General features: G+C 33.4%; 1 protein-coding gene across 9 annotated transcripts; it reads left to right on the top strand.

The window, feature by feature from the left end:
- Positions 1-1,593: 1,593 nt before the first annotated feature.
- LOC127702386 (ETS domain-containing protein Elk-3-like) lies at positions 1,594-18,638 on the top strand. 9 transcript variants are annotated; one of them, XM_052206547.1, is made up of 5 exons: positions 1,595-1,777; positions 2,208-2,399; positions 8,397-8,445; positions 10,222-10,308; positions 14,181-18,638. In XM_052206547.1, the coding sequence occupies exons 2-5, from the start codon at positions 2,370-2,372 to the stop codon at positions 15,185-15,187; spliced, it is 1,173 nt and encodes a 390-aa protein (XP_052062507.1). In that variant the 5' UTR covers positions 1,595-1,777; positions 2,208-2,369; the 3' UTR covers positions 15,188-18,638. The 9 variants fall into 9 exon arrangements, with proteins under 9 accessions (XP_052062562.1, XP_052062577.1, XP_052062507.1 ...); XM_052206579.1 differs by having other exon boundaries at positions 2,208-2,422; XM_052206602.1 differs by lacking the exon at positions 10,222-10,308 and having other exon boundaries at positions 1,594-1,777.
- Positions 18,639-27,507: the final 8,869 nt, after the last annotated feature.

Genomic DNA, 27,507 nt, shown 5'->3' with positions numbered 1-27,507 from the left:
TTACTTCCGCACTCTTATCAAAGTTTTCATCATCCAAATTTTCTGAAAATTATATACAATACTTAGAACCAAAACTTGCAGATAGAGTTCGAATTTGGGTAGTGAATCATTTTCCGTTCTATAGTGTTATGCCCATTTATAACTGACTTGTAAAATTGCAATTGTTTTCGTTTCCGCACTCTAACTTAAGTTTGCCTCATCAAAATTTAATAAAACTCATACACATTGGCTCAGAACCACAACACGCAGACAGAGTTCAAATTTGGGCAGTGAGTCATTTACCGTTCTAAAGTTATGCCGCTTTTTAACTTGAAAAATTGTAAAGCTTGAGCGGTGCAAGTGTGTCCTTAGACACATTCTTCTTTTATTTTAGTATTGTTTTATTCAAACGTACACAGATACCATCATACAATAAATAAATGATGGCGATCATTTCTTTTCAAGTCCACTTGTATTTTACGTCACAGTGTCCAAATTGCATCCATATTGCAAAAAAAAAAAGCAGACTATTTAGGTTTTCTTAGAGACTAAAGTATTCGTATCATTATAATTTGTCATTATGCACGTCTTTCGACATATAGCTAAATATACATACATATATATACACAATGGTCACATTATATATCAGCAGATAACGTCTTCAGTGAAAAAAGTATAATTTACAGAAACGTTGCATGCGAAGCCTACAAAAAGTCGAGTCTTGAAAATGAGAAATTTAACATAGTGTCACAGACGAAATGCGTTATTAAGAAACATATGGACTGACTATTGTTAAATTGTTTAAAAAAATGTGAAGAAATAAAATAGAACATCTGTTATTCGATTTTTACGGATGTGTTGTTCAGCATCACAGGCACTTGTCTCAAAAATTTTTTTCCTATATACCTTAATTTGTGCCTGTGTTCAGCATGGGTGCAATTCGTTACAGAATCGTGGATCGTTTGGAGGTCGGTTCAACCCTCGAGGTTCAACCCTACTTTTCTATGATTCAGTATTTAGATTCAAAATTAAATGTGTAGAACTATATAGTAAATAAGGATACATATGCAAAATAAATAAAGAACAGAAACTTTTGTGTGTTTCTTTAATAAACGTAAGTGAAAAAAAACTGTCAAACTTGAATAGGTGCAATTTTAACAGTTTTATTACAAAAAGGGGATTGTATGGGTATAACGTTAACAGATACACTCAAGTTTCAATTTTACTAAATATAAAATTTCGGTTTGATGAGATAATTTGTTTAAGGGAGAAAGGGTTCTTACAATGGCCGATTAGTTTATCTAATAGTTTATTTAGATATTATCACATTTTTAAAACAATCCGGATTTTTATATATATTTTTAATTTTAACAAAACTAGTCGGAAGCTGTGTTTAAGATTATATATGTCTTGGATTTAGTAATTATTTATTGGCATATTACCGCAGGATTATTCCGCCAAGTTACACGACACTCCGATCTATAGTAAAGAAGAAGAAGGAAACGTATTTAAAAATGATATTTAATCACGGAAGCATTTATTGATTGGTTGTGTATTGGGGTCAGTGCAGGTAATGGCAGACGTCACACTATGTGACGTAAACCTGGGAGTTCCATATGTAAACACTGTAAACTTCCGGGTCACATCAATATCGAATCGTTTTAGAGAAGATTTTTTTAATGGAATCCATTTTGTCATTTTATCACATTTCATAATACATGAGCCAGTCACTGACCTTGTATCGTGTATAGTAATTTCACTAAAACTGATTTTGACCACCTGAATAAACACTATAAAGGTAAGTTAATTAGGTCAATCTTGTTTATATTGAAATCTTGCACTTTCGACAAAAAGTACATTATTTACCAGTTCATATTAATCAGTACCTGGTAGACATAAATATAAATAACTAAAAATAAGTAAACGTAACAATTAGTTACTTGGTAGGATTTCAATCTGAGAAATGGATTAAAGAACATACGATGAAGCGAAGATACAAATAAAATATTTCAGAAATTCTCAATACAGGTGTGTCGCAATTCTACTTTGTCATGCCATCACACACCCCCGCACGCAAATAATAATTTTACATTGACACTCGTCGGACTAATACACCTACACTGGTGTATTTTATGTAAGTTATTTTTATTCCACTTCTAATAAATTGCAAGATATTGAAAACGTTGGTTTTTTTTATAATATAATATTATTATAATGACTTTTTGTAGTCTGCACACGTAAGCCAACTATGACATTTCATCATCATGAAGGTGGATTCCCCTTCTGTTAATAGTCATTCTGTAATTTTTACCAGACGTATTTCCTGCAAGTTTACTGTGAATTGGTGTCTCAAGGATTTTACCATACGGATTCGTCGAAAATAAAAACTAATGTACAGTTTTAGACCTTGCAATGTTTCGGTAAATGTGCCGGTTTAATATGGGTAAACAAGACTTAAATGCTTTATAACTGGACTATAATTTTCTGGAATTGAGCTTTTACACGGGAAAACGTTTTATTTAAGTCTTTTGTTGACCACATAAAACAAACATTTTTGTCATTCTTCAACGTTCATGATGACAGATGACCTGGATTAACCTGGAATCTCTCTCTCTCTATATATATATATATATAACAAGAGGAGGGTAAATTCATTAAGTAATACTCTCCAAGCCTTACTCAGTTTTTCCTTTGTTTTGGCTACAACCAGCACTATATTTGGATCTATACATTACCGTTAATAGTGGTGGATTGAAATACATTGCATATTACAAATTTCCCAGTGGAATCGTGGTCATTGAAATGGTATGGTATTTGATTTAAGAACAATAGCAGAAACACACAACGGTATATGTTTTTTGGCACACAATAATATTTAATACTATAGTATACAGTATGTGGACCAAAGTCATTTGTTTTGTTTCCCTTTGTATTGTATACAACTGCTTTTCATTGTTTCCAAAAATCTGAGGTCTCGTCAACTATAGTCATGCTTCGATGACTTTTGAATTTACATCACATGTTCAATAATTCAGTTTTCTGATGAATCGTATGATGTACATGAATGTTGAAGGAGTGAATAAAAGAAAATGTGGAATATAAGCAATCGAGATAACAACCAAACAACACAAAAACATAAAGTCATCTAAAGAGGTCAGCATACGTCTTTACAATCAAATTAAAATATAAATTACTGATTACGTTATCCTTACTTCGACGAGCAGGCGAGTTCCGAAGGATTTGAATTCTAATCAGATTAATTAACGTCTTAAACAAGACAGTATACCAAGCTCTAAGTACCAAGAAGTCTAAAATGTTATAAATGGATTAAACAAGGATAAATAATCTCCATTTACACAAATTTTCGTCCTAGGGTGTAACTGAGCATTGGTATTTTCTATGCTGGTGAATCAGGGGCGTAGCTAGGTATCCAATAAACTGTAGTCACAGATTCCGACAGGGGGACTGGGGGCCGCTTAAGGCCCCCAGCAGGTCCACCCTGGTAGGGGGTTCAGGGGCTTCGCCCTCGACGGAAAACGGTTTTGGCATTTTAGTTGCAAAATTTTGTGTACAGAAAACATAAAATTTACTTGTAATTTCATCATGATAATATACATGAGGAAAAGTTCGAAGAATTATAAATAATTTTACAATAACATCTGACTGATGAATTAACGCAGTACAATCGGAAATCTAAAAAAAATATTTACAATATGCATTGCATAGCGTAGATCATCGTAGCCCTTTAATTAAGCAGTACATCCTGTTTAGTATTTTCATATCTTTTCCCTTTTGATTGAGGATAATTGATATATACGTCAATTGATAGTACATATTGACGATCCTTCATTAAAAAATAGGCACGTAAACACTGAGACTACTATATAATAATACTATCCTTTGGGCTAGGCATCGATCGTTCATCTTTTGATTCTTAAACCTCCACCCTCCCCCGGCCACACAAACACGCACACACAGTCGTTGTGTAATGCAGAAGTTCGATTCTGTTAAATATATGCCATCTCAAAAATTCAAGAAATTCATATTTTCTGATTTTCTGTACTACTAGTATAAAATCCCTACCTGCTTATGAAGTTGAATAATTATGGTCATTATACGTAGATCTGAGAGTTCTCGAAGTTCCTGAAAGCTAGTTGATTGATTGATTGTTTACTAAACGTCCAGTGGCAAATAGTTCAGGCATGTTCAGGACAAAAACAAATTTACAATAAGTACAACAGGTAGGTCCTGTTATAGGGGTCGTCCAGGATGAAGGTCTTAAAATTTGGAAATGCCATTGGAAAATGAGGGTTAATTGGATAGGGATAGAAATTTTGCCTTTCAGTAGACCACTTACGGACCCCTCAAAGAGTTGCTGCAAGTGTTCTTAACGTACAGAGAGCGTGCCATTCTCTCTACACTAGGCAATCAGATTTAACGTCCACATTCTGACCAGACGTGACTGCGTATTTATATATCCCGCACAGCCGAATGGACGCTCCACTTTGGCAAGGATTTTTATTGTATGTCGGATGAAGACCAAGTAGAAAGCTAGTTGAAAGCCAACAACAACTAGCTGATAAAAAAAATCATGTATCTAAGAATAAAATGTCAGGGTTTTGAGCATGTTGAGGTTCATTCAAGTGTTTGTTGATAGAAGTGAAATGATCTGAACCAAAGTTCTAGTTTTTAGTTTCTATATAAGGTGGAATATAATGTACATACAATTCTATTCAATACTTCATTCACTAAGACTAGTGTTCAAATGACAATTCAAGTGCATCTTCAGATAACGTTGTCATTATTCTTTTTTAATAAAAAAAATATTTTGTGAAAAAATTATGTGTTGGCACTTGCCTAAAGTGCCTAACGGCAGCTACGACCATGGGTGTATTATCATTCCATGCCCATTCAGTTTTAAAAAAAAAGAAAGGAAATGATATGTACTTAGTCTAATTAGTAATTTTTCAGTAACTTTGCATGTTTTATTTGTACACGATTAATATTAAGGCCTTATTATAAGGCATGTTTACAAAAAATGCTGTTCAACTTCTTACTTTATTTGGCCTTTTACTATTCCATTTCGAGCTTCACTGATGAGTTTTTTATAGACGAAACGCGCGTCAAGCGTACAAAATTATAAACCTGATACCGTAGCATTATCATTCTTGGCTGCACGTCATTTTTAAGCAGAAAAAGTCTTCAGCCCTAAATAATTCTACATATAGCTGTGACTTCAGAATAAATCCGACAATAAGAAAAAAATATTTGTTTTCAGTATTGTAATGAGAACAAAAATAGAAAATACTTTGGGACAATAAATAATAATAAAAAATACACTCAAGAAAAAGAAATTAGACAGATTATATTAAAATAAAAAACATTTCACAGAAAATTATTTTCAAAAAGATTTAGCTACACCAACTCTATCAAAAACTCGGATTGACATATCGATTTTCCGACAGGTAAGCAGTTCCTGTACTATTTGCGTTATCCTTCATGTTGCTCATGACGATCTTGTATCGTCCATATATTTGTTTTCTTTTGACCATGCTGTGTTTCTTTCTTCAATTTTTGACCCCCCTTAAATTGGTTTCTTCTGCCTTTTGTCTTCTTTGTGTTGTTTCAACCATCTAGAAACCCTAGTTTGGGCAGGTTGAAAGCATCTACCCAAGAAAATCTTGAAAGGAAACGTAAGCTCTGGAATATCGTATCAGCCGGGAGACGCATACTCCTTATGATTGAGCTGGCCTGCTAAACGAAGATGCGTTTTCATTGAGACTCTGACAACATAACGTTTTATATTATTTGTTGAAATTTTCAAAGACTTTAACTGAACGTTGTTATTAGTATTATTCCAGTCATTGTTGCCATAGACTTCGGAAATATTGTACGATATTCCCAATGCCACGATAATTTAGAGGCGAGGCATTTTGTGTTACTTTTCTTTCAAAGATATTCAACACTTTGGACTTACCCGGAATTACACTTATCATTAGCAACACGGTAGACACAGGTACAACTAGTGGTACATGAACTTCTTAATCTTCAAAAACACATTAGTTCATTCCCGTTGCTTTTTTTATGGAGTTCGTGTTTCCTGACTCCAGGTTTCTGTCGTTTGTGACTTAAATTTGTCTTTTCGTCCTTTTTTTTGCATGGCGTTCATTGGCGTCCGATTGAGGGGTCATTACTTGAAGTTTTTGTGTAATATAAATTATTCTTTATTGAAAAGCATTGTCCCAACATGGGCCACTTGCTTACTGCAAACATGAAAAACAAACGGAAAGATACACAACAAACTTGAGATTCGTATTTCATAAATAAATATATTTTTAATGATTCTCTGTGTCCTAAGTTTAAGCGACATGTTTAAAAAGAAGCCTAATTTGAAAGCACCCTGCATTGTTTCAGTATAAATTTTTTTAAACTTAAGTTCTGTATACAGTCGATATCATGTGATATTATTGCTATAGCAAAAGTATTTTCATAATTAATCTGATTTTCTTTCTAAAAAAGAAATGAAATTTCCATTCTAAGACGTTTCAATTTCTATAGCATCTAAAATCTCTGTGATGTTTTCTTTTGTATCAACCAATGGCTATTGCCTCAGACTATTCATAAACAGTGTTCGCTGATTAGAAATTTACAAATCGAATAGCAAGTACAGTGGCAGATCCAGAGGGGGGGGGGGGGGTCCGGGGGTTGGAACCCCCCTTTTTTGACGATCAATGCATTTGAATGGGGACATATAGTTGGAACCCCCCCCCCCCCCCCCCATTTTATCCTGGGTTGGGAACCCCCCTTTTAAAAATGGCAGGATCCGCCCCTGAAGTATGGTTTAGGTTATAACTTTTCTATAATTTGAAAAATAAAACATAAAAAGTATTACCGAAATTGTTGGACAATACAACAGACAACAATAAACCTTCGAGAAAAAAAAAATAACAAACCACGACAAAAAATAACGAAAAACCCATCCAGATAGCCTTACTTGACACAGGCACCCAATGTTTGGATTAACACTTTCATGGTTTGTGAATTTGACTTTTTTTTAATTTTTTAAATTTCAGAAGTTTTCCGGAATTTTCTTGTATTTCAGTCTTTATTTTTTTTTATTTTTTTACACATTTTATCGTTTATCATTTTTTGTGTTATTCTGACTTTAAAGTTTTTACATGACAAGTATAAAGATACCACGAATATATGCTTAAAATTGTGTAAACGTTTTGCCAAATTAAATGTTATAATTTAGGGAATTTTGGTGTTTATTTAGCAAACATTTTGACCTTCCTTATTTGTTTGCTGAACCAGGATTTTTTTTTTATGAGTTACCGAAAATATGGAAACTAACTGGTTAAAAATGAATTTGTTTCTACTGAGTATTCTTAAGTTACCATTACTTACTTCACAATTAAATTGCCTGATAGTAATAATATTTATTGTCATATAAACAAATTAAACATGTTTGTGACAAAAAAAACATACCCTAATATGACAACTAATGTTACTTTTATAACATGGTTTACCACAGGCATTTGTCTCTGAAAAAAATACCTATAAACTTTAATATAACACGTATCATATTAAAGCATATAGGTTATTTTTTTCAGAGACAAGTGCCTGTGTGGTTTACCCAGAAAGCAATCAAAACTGTTCTTACGACGCACTAAAAAAAGTTTCAAGAACTCAGATTCATCAAAGGTTCTTAGTGTGTGACCCCCAATAGGTTATCACTTACCTTTTATAGTATTAAGGGGTTTTAAAGTCAAATTGAATGCCTAACAGGAAGTATAAATTTCATTAAAATTCAGAATTTAATCACATTTTCCTTTGAGAAGGAACACACAGCACCAGTTAATTTTATAGCCGTAATTATATGTTTAGATTGGGGTTTTATTTGCGTTTTAGAATACACTATTTGTGTCTACACAGACTACAATACATTTTGCGACAAGAATGCAATCCATTTGGTAGAGTGATAAGTAAAACGAGTAGTTTTTTAATTCAAATTTGGACTGAAATCAGGCGTCCACCGAGAAAGAGTTGCAGAGATGGCCATAGCTGAATTTTTATATGGCACTTTTATGCTTGGACAAACAAAGAAACGAGACAACACATATATAAATAAATGTGGTTAACATAAGTAGAAATGGGTATAAACTAATTACGGACAAAGGGGATTATATACAATTTAACCATGAAAATAAACAGGCAGATAGGGTCATATATACTTCTAAGAAAAATGAGGTTATTTTAGATATCTTGATTGATCTATCATTTATCGGAAGTGAAATGACAGATCACATGCGACATACGAAAACGTAAAATTTTGTATGAAATACTTCCTTAGTATATATAACAATTAAAATTGTTCCGCAAATTTTTGTAAAATTTTCTGAAATTATTTTTTTTAGAGAGAGAACTTACTCAGTTTATCAGTACGGAGTTTCTGTAGAATGGAAGGTAAGTGAATTGTTTGTATAGTAGAAAGTGAACTGAAGGTGTATGGTTCACTAGGAAATGATTAGAAAATCAAAAATATAAGGCATTATAAAGTTGTCTTTTTTAAGGTTAATATCCCCTTTGCTACCTGTAGTTTTTTTTTCTGTTATTGGTTGACAAACTAGCACAAAGACCTTCTTTACGAGGTTAAGTTTGATTTCCTTGAAAAACATTGAATTAAAATATTATATAAAACTGATAAAACAAATCTAAAAAGACATTATGATTGATCTGTACATTGGTTAACATAAGAATTTCCTCGGGTCAATCGGTATAACTCATTCATAAAAAAAAATAACTCGAGATAGGTGTATTTTAAGGGATACTGGAATTTTTTTTTTTCATCCACGTTCGTGTGTGCGCACGAATCCTCTCATTAGGAACCATAAGATATATATAATAATGTAAGTTTTCATACTCATTTAGGCTAAAATGAAGTTGCATATAATTCCACAAGTGAACCATAAAGATTATATTTTTACGGTTTAGAAACTTGCATGATCATTCGTTACGAGTAGTCCAACTTGGGACAATTGTTGGCACCAACTTTCGAGACCCTGTCAAATCTCCATATAATTTTTGACTGCCAAACCGGAGACCACGACGAACTTAACGTAAATATGGATTACCAATGTTTTTACATGGGGTCGCTTTTTCTTTTATGAAATTCTCCATTATATTCATGAAATAAATAGGTAAATTATATACATAGCAGAATTGGAAAAAAAGTTTTTGGTAATTACTGTGATCCTTACAAAAGACATTTTATAAGGTCAGTGGTTTGTGCATAATCGGTTTAAGAGAGTAACTGCATTTGCAAATGTACCTAATCTTTTATGCAAAATTGTTTCACTGGATATTCTCGGTCACAAACGTGACTTCATATAGATACATGTACATTCAATGTACTCAGTAAATGCAAATATTAAACATCCAAGTGCCATTCTTGTTTTCTGCTTATGGTTGATATGATATATAAAATACTAAGATGTCAAATAATTTTCAAAAGTAGAAACCATCTTTATAAATGCCTTAGCACACAATATATACGTAAGAACTATGTTGACATTCTGTTGATAAAAATGCAAGTTATAAAAATTTAGACACTTTCAAAATAGATTAGTCATCAAAATAACATGTGTATACATCTGAAAGTTCTCAAAGTTATTTCCTCGTCTCTTTGTAACTAAATAGTTGTGTTTTAGCTATACAAATATGAGTATCCAGTAGGAGTCTTTCCTTTAATAATTAAATTAAAATTTTGTTTACTTGTTTTTCTTCGGATTTTTAGTTCAATATTACTTTAAAAGATGTGTGTCATTCGTATGTTCCTTTTTGTCAATTCATCATAAAAGCAGGATGTATTTTTCTCATAACATCCTTGATGGTGCCTCACTCCAAATGTTTTCAAATGCACGACACAGTGATGATGGTGATAAGAAACGCGTATCGGGCGGTCCTTAGCCTATTAAATTTCTAGGTTCAGCTGTATCATTCGTTACATATAAGATATTCAAAGAATGTCCTTAATTTATTTTTTGCTTGTGCGTATTGGTGAAGTCATTCGTTGTTTTTATGGTTTTTGGGGAATTTTACATGGAACCTGACTTGATTTTAGCTTTAGATCACTGCTTTGGATTACATTGGAAATGTTCACTTACTTGTAAATGACACAAATATAAGATGACATTGAGACAATATAAATATTAGTTATGTTTCGTGGTAACTTTTTTGCAGATGGACAAAAGGGTCCAATGACATTCGACGACATAGCTCAGGAGCATTTTACTCATCGATTTACCCTAAACAATGCTCAGACAAAAGGTAATGTATGGTATACTAAGAAAACTAATTGCGTCATTAGTTGTGAACAAAAGTCGATTTATGATAAACTTAAGGAAAACTAACTGGGTCACTGGTGAACGCGTTCTTTCAAGAAAGAAAGAAGTTTTCGAACAAGGCGTATTTGCTCACCTTTTTGTCAAAAGATTAATGTATGCCACTTTATCATATATTTCTTGTCCGTTGCCATTGTATAAACGTAAAAGCAATTGTGCGATAACATGCTCTCCACGAGTGCATGTGGAAGGAAGGTCGTAGGGGGTTCAATCCGAAACTATTGTCTGCTTTGCCTACAAGCACACAGCATGTTCGGGATAAGAACACACAGACTGATGATTTTGAGTTGGAATAATGCGTCCGGTACGATGATATGCCTTCTTGTGGACTGATACCCGAGTAGCAAGAAAATTTTAAAAATCCGACTTAGCGTGTCGGTCTAGTACAAAGGGTATATCAGTATTCATATCTTTTTGATATTTAATCGTTTTAGATTGGCGTGTAATATTTACCACTCATTCCTCCTATTTATCTTGTCTCAGTTTTAATCATGCTATGTAATTTTTTATATCCAAATAACACCTGGTATGGCTGGTCATTACTATTAGAAGGTGTGTCACAAACAAGGAGGAAAACCATACATTAAAAGTCATGGTCAAAGACTTCGGTCAACTTAGTCATCCCACGGATATGTACGAAATAGTTTCTGCTATCTAACTTTATATTTTTTGGAAAATGCTATGTTTAAATGGAATAACCCTGATTACTTCTGAAACTGCATCACAATTACTTCTTTATTCAAACAGGACCCTCTGTGGTGGCTCTCATCTCTATGTGGTTTTGTTAAGTAAAGCGTTCTAAAGTATTCAATCATCGGCAGTTCAAAATAGACAATACAAATATTGATAAACACAGCTTGTCCTTGTCTTGAATTCAAACGAAATGGTAGAAAGTAAAATAGAAAAAACCGAACTCCAAGGAAAATTCAAAACGGAAAGTCCTTTATCAAATGGCAGAAAAGCTCAAACACACCGAACGAAAGGAAAACAACTGTCATATTCCTGACTTGGTACAGGCATTTCCTTATATAGAAATTGGTGGATTAAACCTGGTTTTATGGCTAGCTAAACCTCTCACTTGTATGACAGTCGAATAGAATTAGTAGAAGACCTCATTAAAAATCAATATAAGATGTCAGTGAATCCAAAATCTTCCTCAATCCGTATTTTTTTTTCTGTCAGTACGTCAATGTGCGTCAATCCCGTTCCGGTTTTGGGTTTTTCTTGATTTTTCGTAAACTATACTAGAAGGAGCATATTTCCCGAAAAATATATCTGTTTACAAAATAGTATCATGGTCATAAAATAATAAAAATGACATGCCCGTACCAATGTTTTTCCACTTATTAGTTCTGACAACAATAAAGGAATCCGACTTTGACAATAAGATCGTTCTAACTGCTTTTATTCTGCAAGTTCTTAAAGAGTCGCACCTCTAATCTGACTAGATTTTTTTTTAATAGCGTAAGCTTTTAGTCGCACATGTTTAAAAATTTTGAATTCGCTCGGTTTGTTTATGTAATAAAATGAGTTTTTAACGCTGATTCATCATACGATTTTATAAGATGAGAAACGAAATAAAAGTGTGAAAATAATGCAAATTTATGTAAACACAGATTGATAGCACTAACGTGCCGATCACTGTCGTTTTCAGATTAAGATATACATATAGTTTTGACGAAGTTATACTTGAATTCGAGATAAAACGTTTTTTCTAAAAATATTGGAATACTCTTCCTTTGCAGTTTGCTTTTGTTTACATTGAATGGAACTAACTTTCTGTAATTAAGAGTACTCTTGGCCTAGTATTTTTAGTATTAGTTGTCAATTTGTTAGTTTCAAACACCGATCTGATGAGTTTAATGTCTTTCATCTGATTTCTACAGTGTTTTTTTTCTGTTACATTTCCCAGTGTAAACTAATATATGTATCAAGTTTTCCCAGACTAAAATATCAATCAGTACACCGACTTCCGACGGATTTAGTGTAAAAACGTTATGATCATTCTGGGAAAATCATGACCTTGAGCAATGCCAAAATACATGGACATGAATCTTTGTAATATATTTGTTCTTATTGAATTTTGTATATCTACGTGACATTGTATACAATAAAATGATTTGCAGATATGATTTGGTTTTCCCTGACGTCATTTTCACAAGTTAGTGGTCGCTCAACCATCAACTTAACCGAGACGGCGGTACAACAGTAAATGTACCGCTGTCTCGGGTTAGGTTGATGGTTGAGCGACCACAAACTTGTTTAACCCCGCCGTTTTCTATATGTGCTAGTCCAAAGGGACAGGTTATCCAGTATTTGGCGTTGATTTCTGTTTGCCATATTAATTGGTTTTGTTTATTGATATTAGCATTAATCAGACCGTTGAAAACCAAAAATTTTCATTCAACCTCACTTTACCAAATTAATTGCATAATTGCTCACGAGCATGAAATTTCTCAAAACTTGGGCGTATTCCGTTAATTTTTTACAGTTCCAAAATCAAATATGTAGCCTTAGGCTATTCACGCCCCTTAGTACTCTTCCCAATAAAGCAAGATAAACATAACGTACAACTCTAGAACGGAAACCGTTTTTGTGTTTGATATTTTATAAATTTTCAAACGTAGCGCTTTGAAAGTACAACAGGTCTTTTTATACGACCGCAAAAAAAATTTCAGGTGGTATATTGCTATCACTTCGTCGTCGGCGTCGTCGTCGTCCGAAGACATTTGGTTTCCGGACAATAACTTTAGTTTAAGTGTATGGATCTCTATGAAATTTAACCAAAAGGTTCAATACCACAAAAGGAAGGTTGGGATTGTTTTTGGGGGTGATGGTCCCAATCGTTTAGGAATTAGGGGCCAAAAAAGGGGCCCAAAACAAGCATTTTTCTAGTTTCAGGGCAATAACTGGTGTATAAGTATTTTGATTGCTCTGAAATTGTACCACAAGGTTCAATACCACAAGTAGAAGGTTGGGATTCATTTTGGGGGTAATTGCCCAAACCGTTCAGTAATTAGGGGCCAAAAAGGGTCTAAAACAAGCATTTTTCTAGTTTTCAGACAATAACTTGTGTTTAAGTGTATTGATGTCTCTTAAATTGTACCACATTTTACAAAAAGAAATTTCTTCTAATGTTATTTTTTTTGGAAAAAGGGGGGGGGCAATTTTTTTTCCACAAGATTTAAGAAATTAGAAAGAAAATTTCTTCAAATATTATTTTTTTGGAAAAGGGGTGGGGGGGGGGGGGGGTAAAAAAAAAGTTGTATACAGCTGTTTTATAACGCATCCACTTTTTACACTGTTCTCATTTCCGTAAAAAGTCTTGAAAGGACTGTTTTCTTTGAAATGTCAGTGAAAAAAATTTCTGGAGCTCAACCCCCTTTTTGAAAATTACACTGTTTCTGCCAATTTTGAACACCTAGTAATAGTAAAAGTAAATGAAATAAAATTCTTATCTGAAACTCACTAGACAATTAATTTTTAAGAATATTAATTTTTTTCTCATATTTACATCAGTACAGCTCGAGTATCCTTACTTTTTGTCGGATTCCAGGACGTCTACAATTAATAAAGTTTATTTTTTCATATTATATATAACTGATTTAGTTTAAAACTTATGTCTAGATGACTGTAATATGGGTGAGCATCAACGGAGATTTAAACACACGAGACTCTTGATGAAAAAGGCAAACTAATATTAATCACAAAATGCTTTTACCTTTATTGTAGAAATGTAGTTTAACATATATTCAAATTAAGCAATGCTTATTACGAACTTTGTTGTTTTTTTTCCAGCTATGGATTCAAATAGTATCACATTATGGCAGTTTCTTTTGGAATTGTTAATTAGTAATCAACACAGTCGGATTATTCAGTGGACAAATAATGAAGGTGAATTTAAGCTTATAAATGCAGAAGAAGTTGCTAAACTATGGGGATTGCGCAAGAATAAGCATAACATGAATTACGACAAACTTAGTCGGGCACTGAGGTATTATTATGACAAAAATATAATTAAAAAAGTAATGGGACAAAAATTTGTGTACAAATTTGTTTCATTTCCAGAAATAGTGAAGACAGAAAACAAAGTGCCATTTAAAGTGAAAATGGAAACATTGGCACAGGAATATGGACAAAAAGTATATCCACATTTTGCTTCGTATAACCCCATGGAACTAAAGTCTTCAGCAAATCATGCATTGCAACCGAATCATACTCAAAACTTGTCATGGATTAAACAGGAAGAACCGGATACAACAACACCTAGTCCCATACCCCATACTGTAATGGAGGTCGGAAACACAACTTTATCGGAGACAAGGGTTCCATCTTGTTCACCTTCACCATCACCTGTCAATTTATCCACATCGAAAAGTGATTCTGTGATGCATAAAATGAATGGAGGAAGTAAACTATCAGTAGTTATAAATTCTGCTTCTTCTAAACCGAAACCGGTGCCCTTGTCCTTCAGTGAAATTAACAGTATGACATCATCAATATTTTCATCATCCTTAAGTGCTCTTATACCTGGAAGTCCAAAATTCGTTTCGCCGTTAGTGCAGCCTAGTCCAATGATTGGACCAAGAACTCCATTTTTACATTTCTGGAGTTCCCTTAGTCCTATAACGACAATGAGCCCAAGGGTTTGCTCTGCATCTGCTTTCCAGTTTCCAACGTTCCCGGTGACAACAATGACATTATCTCCGATGGCAGCACCATCTAATTTTTCAAATGTAGAATCGTTGGCAACGCCAGCATTGACTTCACCTACAAGGACTACATGTATATCTTGTGTACTATGACTGTAACTTTATATTTTGTTGTAAATATTTATCAATCCCAAGTGCTATTGAAAATTTATCACGCTAGAAAGGTTTTAGACTTCAGTCCTCGAAGGATGTGACGCGCGTGTTTTATGTTTTTATACTGTAACATTTGCTTTTTCTTTATTCTATTTTTACACTAATCAGATTATAAACAAGCAAATGCAGTTATTGTAAGTATATTTATAGTGTCTTTGTTAAGTAAAGTTATATAGGTATTTTTTACAGAGACAATTAAGTGCCTGGCTGTGACCTACATGTATCAAACTCATTTCAAATGTTCACAAGACTTCAGCAGTATTAATTACATTGGTTGCAATCACCGTGATAAAAATAATTGTTATATAAAACATGATAAATATAGATTATAACATGGCATTTTTCATATCAGACCCCTTATCAGCCCTAGGTCATGATATCAGCCCTAGGTCATGATATCAGCCCGAGAGCCTTTCGGCTCGAGGGATGATTTTGACCATGGGCTGATAAGGGGTCTGATATGAAAAATGACTTGTTATGTTTTTTTTTATCATATACTTCAACAGAAGACATACAGGACAGGAACTATTTTCAAAACTTTGAAAAAATGCATTAATTGTATTATTTGTTTACTTTCTTAATAATATATTTTCATGTTTCGTAATATTTGTTTTTTTATACGACTTTGTTTTTCACTGAGGTGTATTTTTGAATTTGCCGAGTGACGTCGAAATGCCATTTATTATAACGTTACAGAAAAGCATGCGATAATAACCGGAAGCAGTTGATAACGAAAGTCATATCACACGGCTAAGGCCATTCTTCAAATTTAATGAATAAATATGTAAAAATTACCGTTTTATCAAGGGGTACAATTATACCATTATTTTCTATAAGTATATGATAAATCCTTCATATGAGGTGTTAACCAGAGTTAAAATTTCTCTATATTTGAATTCTTCGATTATTCATTTATTTTATTATATTGACTGTTTATGTAAATAAAGTACAAAATGAACTACAATTTGTTATGTGCATTCAGGGATTTTTGCTGTTTAAATTATTACGCCATATCCCACATTTTATACTTTATTTGCATTTATGTCAATATACGAACATACCAATGACTAATCGAAGAATTCAAATATCGAAAAATATCCAACTACTGCAATAGCTGGGACTAATACTATATGTCCCAGACAAAAGTGATAATTATAATTCATGTCCTACGCTGTGTGTTGTTCAGTTACCCGTTTACTATTGATCTTTCAACTCTTGGAGTAGTATTTTAAAATTTTGCCTTGAAAATCCAAGTAGGACTTAAAATGCTTGCTTTTAAAGAAGAACTGCAAAAACTGCCAAAATAGTCCCGCTTTGAGAGCTTGCCATTATATTAAGATGATAGCTTAGGCCTTACCAAAAAAGTTTGATAAACGATGTCTTAAAAAGATATTAATGTATTTAACATATCTTTTACGGTGGGGCCTTGGCTGATATTTAATTTTGCCGAAAATATGTGTAGAAAATCCATTTAAGGTAAAATGTAAATTTTAGATTGTTAATGACGTTACAGTGATATGATAGCTGAAAATTTTGTACTTAAGAGTCCAGATTATATCATCCTATTTATTTATAGATAAAACTAGATGAAATAATTGAATTTTTTTTTTACTATTTTTGCAATTTAAGATAATGGCTCATCGTGCTCCTCCTTCTTAATTTGTATATTTTCTAAAAATCAATTCATGCCGAAAATATTTCCCCAACGTAGTGACCATGTTTCAATGACTGAAACCTGTTTTCTGACTGGTCTTTACAAGTATCATTTGTTTTTATCAACGCTCCGATTGAGGTTGACGTATATAGATTAGGCAGCTCTTCAGTCTATGAAATATTAATTTAACCATACATAATCTAACTCGCTCTTAATTGATTGAGGTAGCTGCATATGTAATTACCACATTTGCTCAATTGTGCACACAACCAAAACAGTTTTAACTGGCTTAGTCACTTAACATTCCTTTGACTCCCCACTCCTATGATGTTGGTACATTGCTAATTCAAAGATAAGAAAGGAGGACTATCAAAACGAAAAATTAATAGTATAATGATTGCGATAGCAACTTCTACGCTAACGGTTATAGTTTCCTGGAGTCGGTTGCACAAAAAATCTTACGACTTAGATTGATCGTTAGTCATGAACAATTCAGTAAACTTACGATCAATCTTATAGTCGTAAGTTTTTTTGTGAAACCGACCGCTGAACCTTAAAATGGTTATCATCGTCCATAGATCAGCTTACACGGACCATAGTTCAGTGCGAACTATTGTCATAATAAAACACCTGTCGTTCTTAAATACATTCCTCTCGAACTACTGTGCCAAAATGTAAGAAATAATTAATTGGAAATCCATTATAAATTCCGTATTCCGAATTCTTTTGGAACAATTTCCAAACTTCATCTATAAAAGTATATACTAGTAAAGCAATTTCTTTCAAAATTTTGTTAGAAGGATGATGTTGTCTAGGAAACTGTCACAAACACAGCATTTCATGCTGATCTGTAGGCATAGAACATTGCAGACTTGCTGTTGCACATTAAACTCCGATCGAAACCTATATATGGGAGTGATAATGTACGAAACGGAAGGACCCCATGTAACTCCCCTTTATGCTCTGACGACTCAAGACATGGCAGTTAGGAGAATTCTAGAATATGATTAGTCACTTAACAAAGTCCTTGCCTTATTAAACTATAGATCATATGATCTTATACTAATGGTGATGGTGATCGGGTTATCCACTCAACCAACAGAATACGAAATGATTTGCGTGTTCTAAGCTATGTACCAAACATGCCAGAAATATTATTTCGCGGAAAGGTCATATAAAATTGCAAGGTTTCCGTTGTGGCGAACATATGCCTAGAAACAGGAATTCATGGTTGCTATTGGTCAATTCTCAAATTGCATACCTCTGACTTAAACTCGGAGAGACTTATTCAAATTTTATAGTGGTTATGACCCTAAAGACGTCTCTGCAAAGATTCATTACTATATATTGATAGGGTTGCATAAATGACGATTGTATTTCTACATAAACCCATAAAACCCTGTTGGACTGTTTTCTTCTCCGAAAAGTTTTTAAAAAACTTGATTTAGGAATAAAAAAATGATCGTCCTTTATAAACAAGCAATAAAAAAACAGACAAAAAATATAGCTTGATACTATATAGCTACTTTGTCCAGTTTTGTTAAATGATTTTTTATATGATACTACAAAGTCAATGTATGCTAAAAAAGGGTGATGATTTTGGTTCGAATGGAAAATAAGTTGATAGCACCCAGTCGTGTCAAATGCGGGAAACAAGCTTCTTTGAGACTAGATTTATCATATGTTATTGTATAATTTATATTTTGTTCTCTAAATAAAAACATGTATTTTTAAAAACTCGTTATTACTTCATTTTTTATTCCAACGACACTATAGGCTCCGATCGAGTAATTTAGAAAATATCTCGATCTTTGCACACGCTCTTAGGACATGGGTCCCCTTCTGTGTTACAGATATTTTCAATAAAAGAAATGTTTTTTTTTTTTTTATTTCTGTGTATTTTCCTTGTATATATTCAGAGATATAGAAAACCAGTACATTAACGGGTGTTGCACGGACATTTTTTTAGTCAACTACCGACGAAGTCGAAGGGGACTTTAGGTTTGCACTCCGTCTGCCTGTCTGTCTGTTCATCTGTCAGTCCGGCAAATCAGTTTTCCAGACTTTTTTTCTTCGTGCTTGAAGATATTGATATTTGGTTTATTGATTTATCATGACAAGTTACAGGTCAACTTCAATTTTCACGATTTTAGCTTTTCTCTTTGTTCAGTTAAAGCCCTTTCCCTAGAATTAATTTTTTGATGAAATTCTTATTAATTAGTAGATTTCTGTTCAAAGGGAAATAACTCATTTTTTAAAAGACAAAATGACATTTTGGATTTTTTCCTTTTCTTTGGTAAATTGTTTGAAGAATTTAGTGGTAGATTTGTTTGTCATTCTTGAAGATATTGATTTGATAATCAGTATATAGTTTTATCATGACAAGTTACAGATCAAGTTGGAATTTTGTTCCAGTCTGATAATTTTGTGCAGAGTTATGGTCTTTGGACATAGAAAATTCACTTAAATAATCAGTTTTCAACAGTTTTTTTCGTCATGCTTGAAGATTTTGACTTGATATTTTTATGTAGTTTACACCACGACGAGTTATAGATCATGTTAGAATTTCGTTCCATTACAATGAATTTGTAACCGGTAGGGGACTATGTATTGCCATGCTATACTCACAGAATGCTTGTTTTAAATAGAGTCACTCGTGCATTCAGTGAGTTCAAATCGTACACCTTTCGACCCGATTTCCCGTTTTAATACGACCGCAAAAATTTGCAACAGGTATGGCGATGTCGTCGTCGTCCGAAGACATTTGGTTTTCAGACATTAACTTGAGTGGAAGTGTATGGATCTCCGTGAAATTGTACCACAAGGGTCCATATCGATTTTGTGGGTTATGGCCCTAACCGTTTAGGAATTATGAGCCAAAAACAATACTTTGAAAATTCTTTGTATGAATTGCTTATTTCTTGACCAATTTCAATGGAGTTTAATTCAGAGTCTTGAACTCCTAGGTTGTTTTTTTAAAGCTAAATCTAATCGTGTATTTAGATTTTGGAGTTTGGGTACCGTTTTTAAATTGGTCCACTTTGAGGTCCAGAAGGACCACAATCAAACTTGATTAGATTTCATCAAAAATTGAATTATTGGGGTTCTTTGATATGCCGAATTTGAACGTGTATTTAGATTTTTAATTTGGGTCCCGTTATCAAATTGGTCCACATTAATGTCCAAAGGGTCCCAAATTAAACTTTGTTTGATTTCAAGAACAATTGAATGCTAGGGGTTTTTGCAATGCTGAATCTGTCATTATTGTCCAGACTATGCGATCCTACATTCCGTCGGCGTCGTCGTCGTCGTCGTCGGTGATGTCGTCGGCGGCGGCGTCCACAAATATTCACTCTGTGGTTAAAGTTTTTGAAATTTTAATAACTTTCTTAAACTATCCTGCATTTCAACCAAACTTGGACAGAAGCCTGTTTATGATCATAAGATAGTATCCAGAAGTAAATTTTGTAAAACATAATCCAGTTTATCCGTATTTTACTCATAAATGGACTTAGTTTTTCTGCCAGTTAAATTAACATTCACTCTGTGGTTAAAGTTTTTCAAATTTTAATAACTTTCTTAAACTATCCTAGGTTTGTACCAAACTTGGACAGAAGCTTGTTTATAATCATAAGAGAGTATCCAGAAGAAAATTTTGTAAAAAAAAAAATCCTGTTTATCCGTATTTTACTCATATATGGACTTAGTTTTTCTGCCAGTTAACATAACATTCACTCTGTGGTTAAAGTTTTTTAAATTTTGATAACTTTCTTAAACTATCCTGGATTTGTACCACACTTGGACAGAAGTTTGTTTGTGATCATAAGATAGTATTCAAAAGTAAATTTTGTTAAAAAAAATCCTGTTTATCCGTATTTTACTTATAAATGGACTTAGTTTTTCTGCCAGTTAACATTACATTCACTCTGTGGTTAAAGTTTTAAAAATTTTAATAACTTTCTTAAACTATCCTGGATTTGTACCAAACTTGGACAGAAGTTTGTTTATGATCAAAAGCTAGTATCTAGAAGGAAATTTTGTATAAATTTTTTCCTGTTTTTCCGTATATTACTTATAAGTGGACTTAGTTTTTCTTCCAGTTAACATTACATACAGTCTGCAGTTAAAGTTTTTAAAACATTCATTAGATTCATAAACCATTTCATTAACTGTATCTATTATGTGCATTCCCCTATCACACTGAAAACATAGACAACAGCAAAAGTAGGCGAGACACTGGGTTCCGCGGAACCCTTACGATTTTTTTCGTAATTTAGAGCTCTATCAAGCTTGAATGTAGTGTCCATACTTGCCTCAACTGTTCAGGTCTCGACCTCTGTGGTCGTGTCAAGCTGCTCCCCGGGAGCATTTTATTACATATATATATATATATATATATATATATATTTAAGATCCATTTATTACATCGGTGATCCGTTTATTTGGCAATCGCCAATGGCAGTCAGCAGGGTTTAAGAACATTTGTTGTTCGACCTGTTAGTCAAATGCGTTTTGTTAAAATATACTTTTTTACTTTTTTGGTCTTTTGGAAAATGTTGTTTGTGCTGTATTTAGACCCCTCTAACAAGAAATTTGTTTTGCATGCACACGTATAAAAATTGCGGTTTTTATCCAACGCAATCATAGGTTTGAACGTTGTTTTCAATTTAGACTTGTTTATATTTTTTCGTCTGGGCTTGTATTATATTTGCCTTCGGGTTTATATGATCCGTTCATCCTATTTTGACTCCTCAAAATTCAGGAGTCTATCCTAAATTGAGGTAAATTGTATGGCTTTCCAAATACCGTTTCGATTCCTAACATCACTGAAGAGACATTAATTGTCGAAATCCGGATATGGTGTACAAAAACCTTTGCACCTTTTGTTTGCGATTTAGCATCCTTTCCGCAAGTTTATTGTTTTCTGTTTAGTATTAAATTTATATTTAAGATCCATTTATTACATCGGTGATCCGTTTATTTGGCAATCGCCAATGGCAGTCAGCAGGGTTTAAGAACATTTGTTGTTCGACCTGTTAGTCAAATGCGTTTTGTTAAAATATACTTTTTCACTTTTTTGGTCTTTTGGAAAATGTTGTTTGTGCTGTATTTAGACCCCTCTAACAAGAAATTTGTTTTGCATGCACACGTATAAAAATTGCGGTTTTTATCCAACGCAATCATAGGTTTGAACGTTGTTTTCAATTTAGACTTGTTTATATTTTTTCGTTTGGGCTTGTATTATATTTGCCTTCGGGTTTATATGATCCGTTCATCCTATTTTGACTCCTCAAAATTCAGGAGTCTATCCTAAATTGAGGTAAATTGTATGGCTTTCCAAATACCGTTTCGATTCCTAACATCACTGAAGAGACATTAATTGTCGAAATCCGGATATGGTGTACAAAAACCTTTGCACCTTTTGTTTGCGATTTAACATCCTTTCCGCAAGTTTATTGTTTTCTGTTTAGTATTAAATTTATATTTAAGATCCATTTATTACATCGGTGATCCGTTTATTTGGCAATCGCCAATGGCAGTCAGCAGGGTTTAAGAACATTTGTTGTTCGACCTGTTAGTCAAATGCGTTTTGTTAAAATATACTTTTTCACTTTTTTGGTCTTTTGGAAAATGTTGTTTGTGCTGTATTTAGACCCCTCTAACAAGAAATTTGTTTTGCATGCACACGTATAAAAATTGCGGTTTTTATCCAACGCAATCATAGGTTTGAACGTTGTTTTCAATTTAGACTTGTTTATATATATATATATATATATATATATATATATATGTTCATAAAATCATATTTAAAAAAAAAAAGCTAATCATGCCCTAAAAAGCTGAAATTAAATAAAGTCTACGAATTTACTGACTGCAAAAGAAACTGTAACCATAAAATGTTTCCGTGAACAATCTTTCTTTTCCGTTTGCTTAGTAGTAAAACTGAAATCTTCCGAGTCGTCTAAACTTAACTATATGGAATATTGCCTCTTTTCTCTTCATCTTCAATCAATTTGTTCAAGTCGAATCGTGCGCAAAATATCACTATCACCCATATTGGACATTGGGATGGTAAATGAAAACATATGGTGTCATGTGATCAATCCTTGGATCTACCCGAATATCAGCACGAAAAATAAACTGTAACATTTGACTATATGATGGTTGTTTGTATTTTTAAAGCCTAGTTCACGTGGTGAAAATTTACCGTGAGGTGCATGTAAATATGCACTTGTCTTAATTTACCTATGATATGCGATGAATTCACATGGTTCTTGTTTCGCCTGTAAAGAAAGTTGCATAATGCGCAGATATTGGGATAACTATCCGTGGGCGACGGTGACGGCGTAAACTACTAGTATAAAGATTCGTACCTAGTATGCGGCAGATGTCTATGTAACGAAGTTTTCGTCTGTCATATGTCCATTGTCCTTGGTCTCATTTTCCTGGAGCACTAAGTGAGCAGTGATTGCTTGAAAAAAAAAACTACAATTGATTGTCATTTGAAATACTCACTTATCAACTGTATTTGGTGTATTGGTTTCTTTGCAAGGTCTACATGTCCGTCAGACAGGGGTCACCTGACCACGATCTCATTTCATGGATCAGTGACCAAGTTTAAGTTTTCGTGGTCAAGTCCGTATCTCAGATACTGTAAGCAATATATCAACTATTTTGGTGTATGGAATAATTGTCAGGTGTGCATGTCTGTCTGGCATGTTTCATCTGACCTTGATCTGATTTTCATGGTTCATTGGTCAATGTTAAGTTTTCGTGATTTTGTCCTTTTATTTAACACTATAAGCAATAGGTCAGCTACATTTGGTGCATGGAATAATGGTAAGATGTACATGTTCGACAGGCAAGGTTCATCTGAACTATGTTAAGTTTCTTTGGTTTTGTCTGTTTATCAGATGCTATACTCAATAGGTTAACTTTATTTGGTGTATGGAATGAATATTAGATGTAAATGTCCGTCTGTCATGATTCGTCTGACCTTGATCTCTTTTGAAATGGATCATTAATAATTTTATGTTTACGTAATACTTGTAGGGAAACTTTTATCTTAAAGACTCAACATAAAATTAATCATACGACATTAAGATTTAAAAACACATGTCTTGTTCCTGTATTTTATCGGTAGCTTAACATTTAATCATTAATTGATGGTTCTTTTACTGGAAGGGGCTAATTCTGACTTCACCATATTTCCCATTGGTAAGACCTCGGTGATGTCATGGTAGCGTGCTCGTCTCGAGTGCAGGAGGCCGGGGTTCGAACCCGACCGGGTCAAACCAGACTTTAAAAAGTGGTATTTACTGCTTCTCTGCTAAGCACGCGGCATTTAGGTGTAAGAGAAAAAAAAATGGTCGGCTCAGAATCAGAATAACGTGTCCGGGTAGGGTGGCATGTCTGCCTGTGGACTCTGACCTTGTGAACTAGTACGTTAATAATCCGGCACAGCGTGTCATTATAGTACAAATCAGGGTTTATATTCGTATTACATTATCATGTTCTCGTCCTGAATACGCATTCAATTTGCCACTCGACGTTAAACAGCCACCCATGATCATCATCCATTTGGTAATCTACCTCTACATCTATATAAAAATAGTATAATATTCCCAGCAGACACTAACGGTCGTATTTGTGCTAAAAACAATATATACTAGTTAGCGAAAAAACATTCTATCAGACAACATAAAACGGCAGCCACTGGATTACAGTCTAATGACTGCTCGTGGATAGCACATCATATCCCAGGGTTACATAAGTTTGTGAACGCTTAATCCAACTACTAATTTGGGACAGAGATGTAACAATACAGCAATAGAAAAAAATGTAAAATTAGTTGAAAAAAGGCTTTACTCATCAGATCATTGTATACATATTTCGCCGCAATCCCATTTAACATAGGACTTTAAGATATATATAAGAAACAAAAAGGATTTAGAAACCTGCAAAGTTTCAATAGTAATGTGCCTTCTAGAATGCAAATACTAGTAATGTCCTAACATGGTCAAACTTACATAACGTGTGACACCTCTGCAATAACTACTAGTATATAGAGGAGTAGGGTCAATCTAATTCAAATATAGACCTAGCTCTTATGAGGATAACGAAATCAGAGGTCTATATTTTAATTAGATTGGAGTAGGACCAATTTCCCCTGTATTTGTTTCACTCGCATGGTCAAAATATAGAGGTTATCAAATCATAAAGGAAAATGAATATTAGAGAGACTATATCATAAACATTTGTACTTTAAACATTGCTTCACGATTTTACATATTTCCGTAAATCAAAAAATTATTCAGCGCTACATCCTGCTGAAGGCATTTTAAACAGTATTTTACATGTTTTTGTCACATGTTGCATCGAAGGACATCGCTATCCAAATTTAATTAATTTGTATCCGAAGACAATACATAGCAATACTATGTTACTTAAAAATACTGAATACACATGGGAAAAAAGTGTATTGTAAACAGTATGAAATGCTTAGGTTTATGCATGATAGCCATGATAGAGCATTTACATCAAAGATGGAAACGTCTGCTTTTGATATTATATTTCTGTACGAATCTCGTGATGAGAAGAAGAAAAATAAAGGATAGAGAATAATCGTGTGCACAAGTATAAAGAAAAACTGCGGATTATTAAAAAAAAATAGGAAATACAATACTGATTACAGTATTGAGAATAAAGAAATCATGAACATCAATATTATAGAAAAATTGAATAGTAAAATCATTTTCATGAGAAGCGTTATTTTGTTAAAGATAAAGAAAGAATATTAAAATACCCCCATCCAGACCCTCATACATCCGAAAGCATGGTTAAGCCAAAAACAAGATATTGGTGTCAACTTGAACATGAGGTCCTGAGGGAAGATTTCAATGTCTTAAATTGTTGTATAGTGTACTTGAAAATGAGAATTTTTTTCTAAAATTTACTCAAACGACAGTTTGGGACAGTAAGGTCTAAATCACTCGCCTGCTTATAAAGCACCCATCATTTATAGAGCACCATCAGCTGTCGATATGAAACCTAAGTTAGTAAGTTCGAGTTGCCTCCCTTTGCATTAAAAAGCTTACGTTTTCACAGACAATTTGGAATATTATATGAGGAATATGAGAAATAAACATTCTCGATTTATTGTAGACAAGACGTGCACTTCCACAACCATTGTAAAATTACGCATACATTCACATACGTATTCTAACGTACACAATTTCACTTATCGTTAAACCCTAAATTGTTTGGTCATGATTACTATGATTTGAATAAATATTTTCAATACATGATGTAAATATAAATGCGAAGATGCGGTATCAGTGCCAATGAGACAACTCTCCATCCAAGTCACGATGTATAAAAAGTTATCAATTATAGGTCAAAATACGGCCTTCAACACGGAGCCTTGGCTCACACCGAACAGCAAGCTATAAAATTAAAGGGCCCCAAAATGACTAGTCACGTAAAACAATTCAAACAGGAAAACCAACGGTCTAATCTATATAAAAAACGAGAAACGAGAAACACCTATGAACCACACCAACAAACGACAACGACTGAACAACACGCTCCTGACTTAGGATAGGCGTATAAAAATACAGCGGGTTTAAACGTTTTAACTTGCAGGCGCCAACCTTCACCCTAACCTGAGACAGTTGTGTCACATTACAACATAAAAAGACGCACTATAAAATATCAATTGAAATGGCTTAACTCGATCAAAAAGACATTTAAACAAAAACAAGTTAACATATGTGAGCCAAAATTTGTTCCTGTGAAAAAAGTTCCAGTGGAATAAATATCACAGGAAATATATTCTGGGAGAACTTTTTTCACAGATAATTTCTATATAATTTGCTCCATCTCTATAAAATAAGTTCCACAATTTACCTTGTGAAATAAATTTTGGGTTTGTGAAATTTGTTCCTTACGTGGTGAAATAAGTTTCAAGTTTGTGAGATTTGTTCCTTACCTGGTGAAATAAGTTCTTTGTCTGTGAAATATGTTCCACTGTTATACAAGTTATCTTTAATACTGAGCATTGTCATCAGTGAGTTTAAAGTGTTCATTCAAATTTCAAGTACATCATAAAAACATGTATCATATTGATAATGTAATAAATAAAAAGTGTAAACATCCAAAAGGGATCATATTGAGTATAGCATTTGTTTTTTTAATCATATTATCTACTTACAATATTATGCTGACTTAATTTGAATTTCTAAAAGATTTACCATATTTTGAATGCTCTCGTGTTGTTTAAAGACTTCAATGATGAGTATTAAATTTGTCAGGTACACTTATAGAATGTTTTGCTTGATATAAGGTTAATGCATCACGTAAAACTATAACACCCATGACAGTTAACCGGAAACAAAGAGGAATACGACATAAAACACAAACAAAAACAAATTATAATACATTACCATCGCTTTTATTTCTTTTCTTCTTCTGAGAGTTGCAATCATGCCTTCGATTGCAAATGTAACCCATGAAGCTCAGTACAGCATCCAGCTTGCATTGCCCCTGTGAAATATGTTGCAAAGGAACTTATTTTCTGTGAAATATAGGTTCGAGCGGAACTTAT

The sequence above is a fragment of the Mytilus californianus genome, unplaced genomic scaffold (assembly GCF_021869535.1).
Source record: "Mytilus californianus isolate M0D057914Y unplaced genomic scaffold, xbMytCali1.0.p SCAF_1, whole genome shotgun sequence".
Lineage (NCBI taxonomy): Eukaryota > Metazoa > Mollusca > Bivalvia > Mytilida > Mytilidae > Mytilus > Mytilus californianus.
This window is presented reverse-complemented; position numbering and strand designations above follow the sequence as displayed.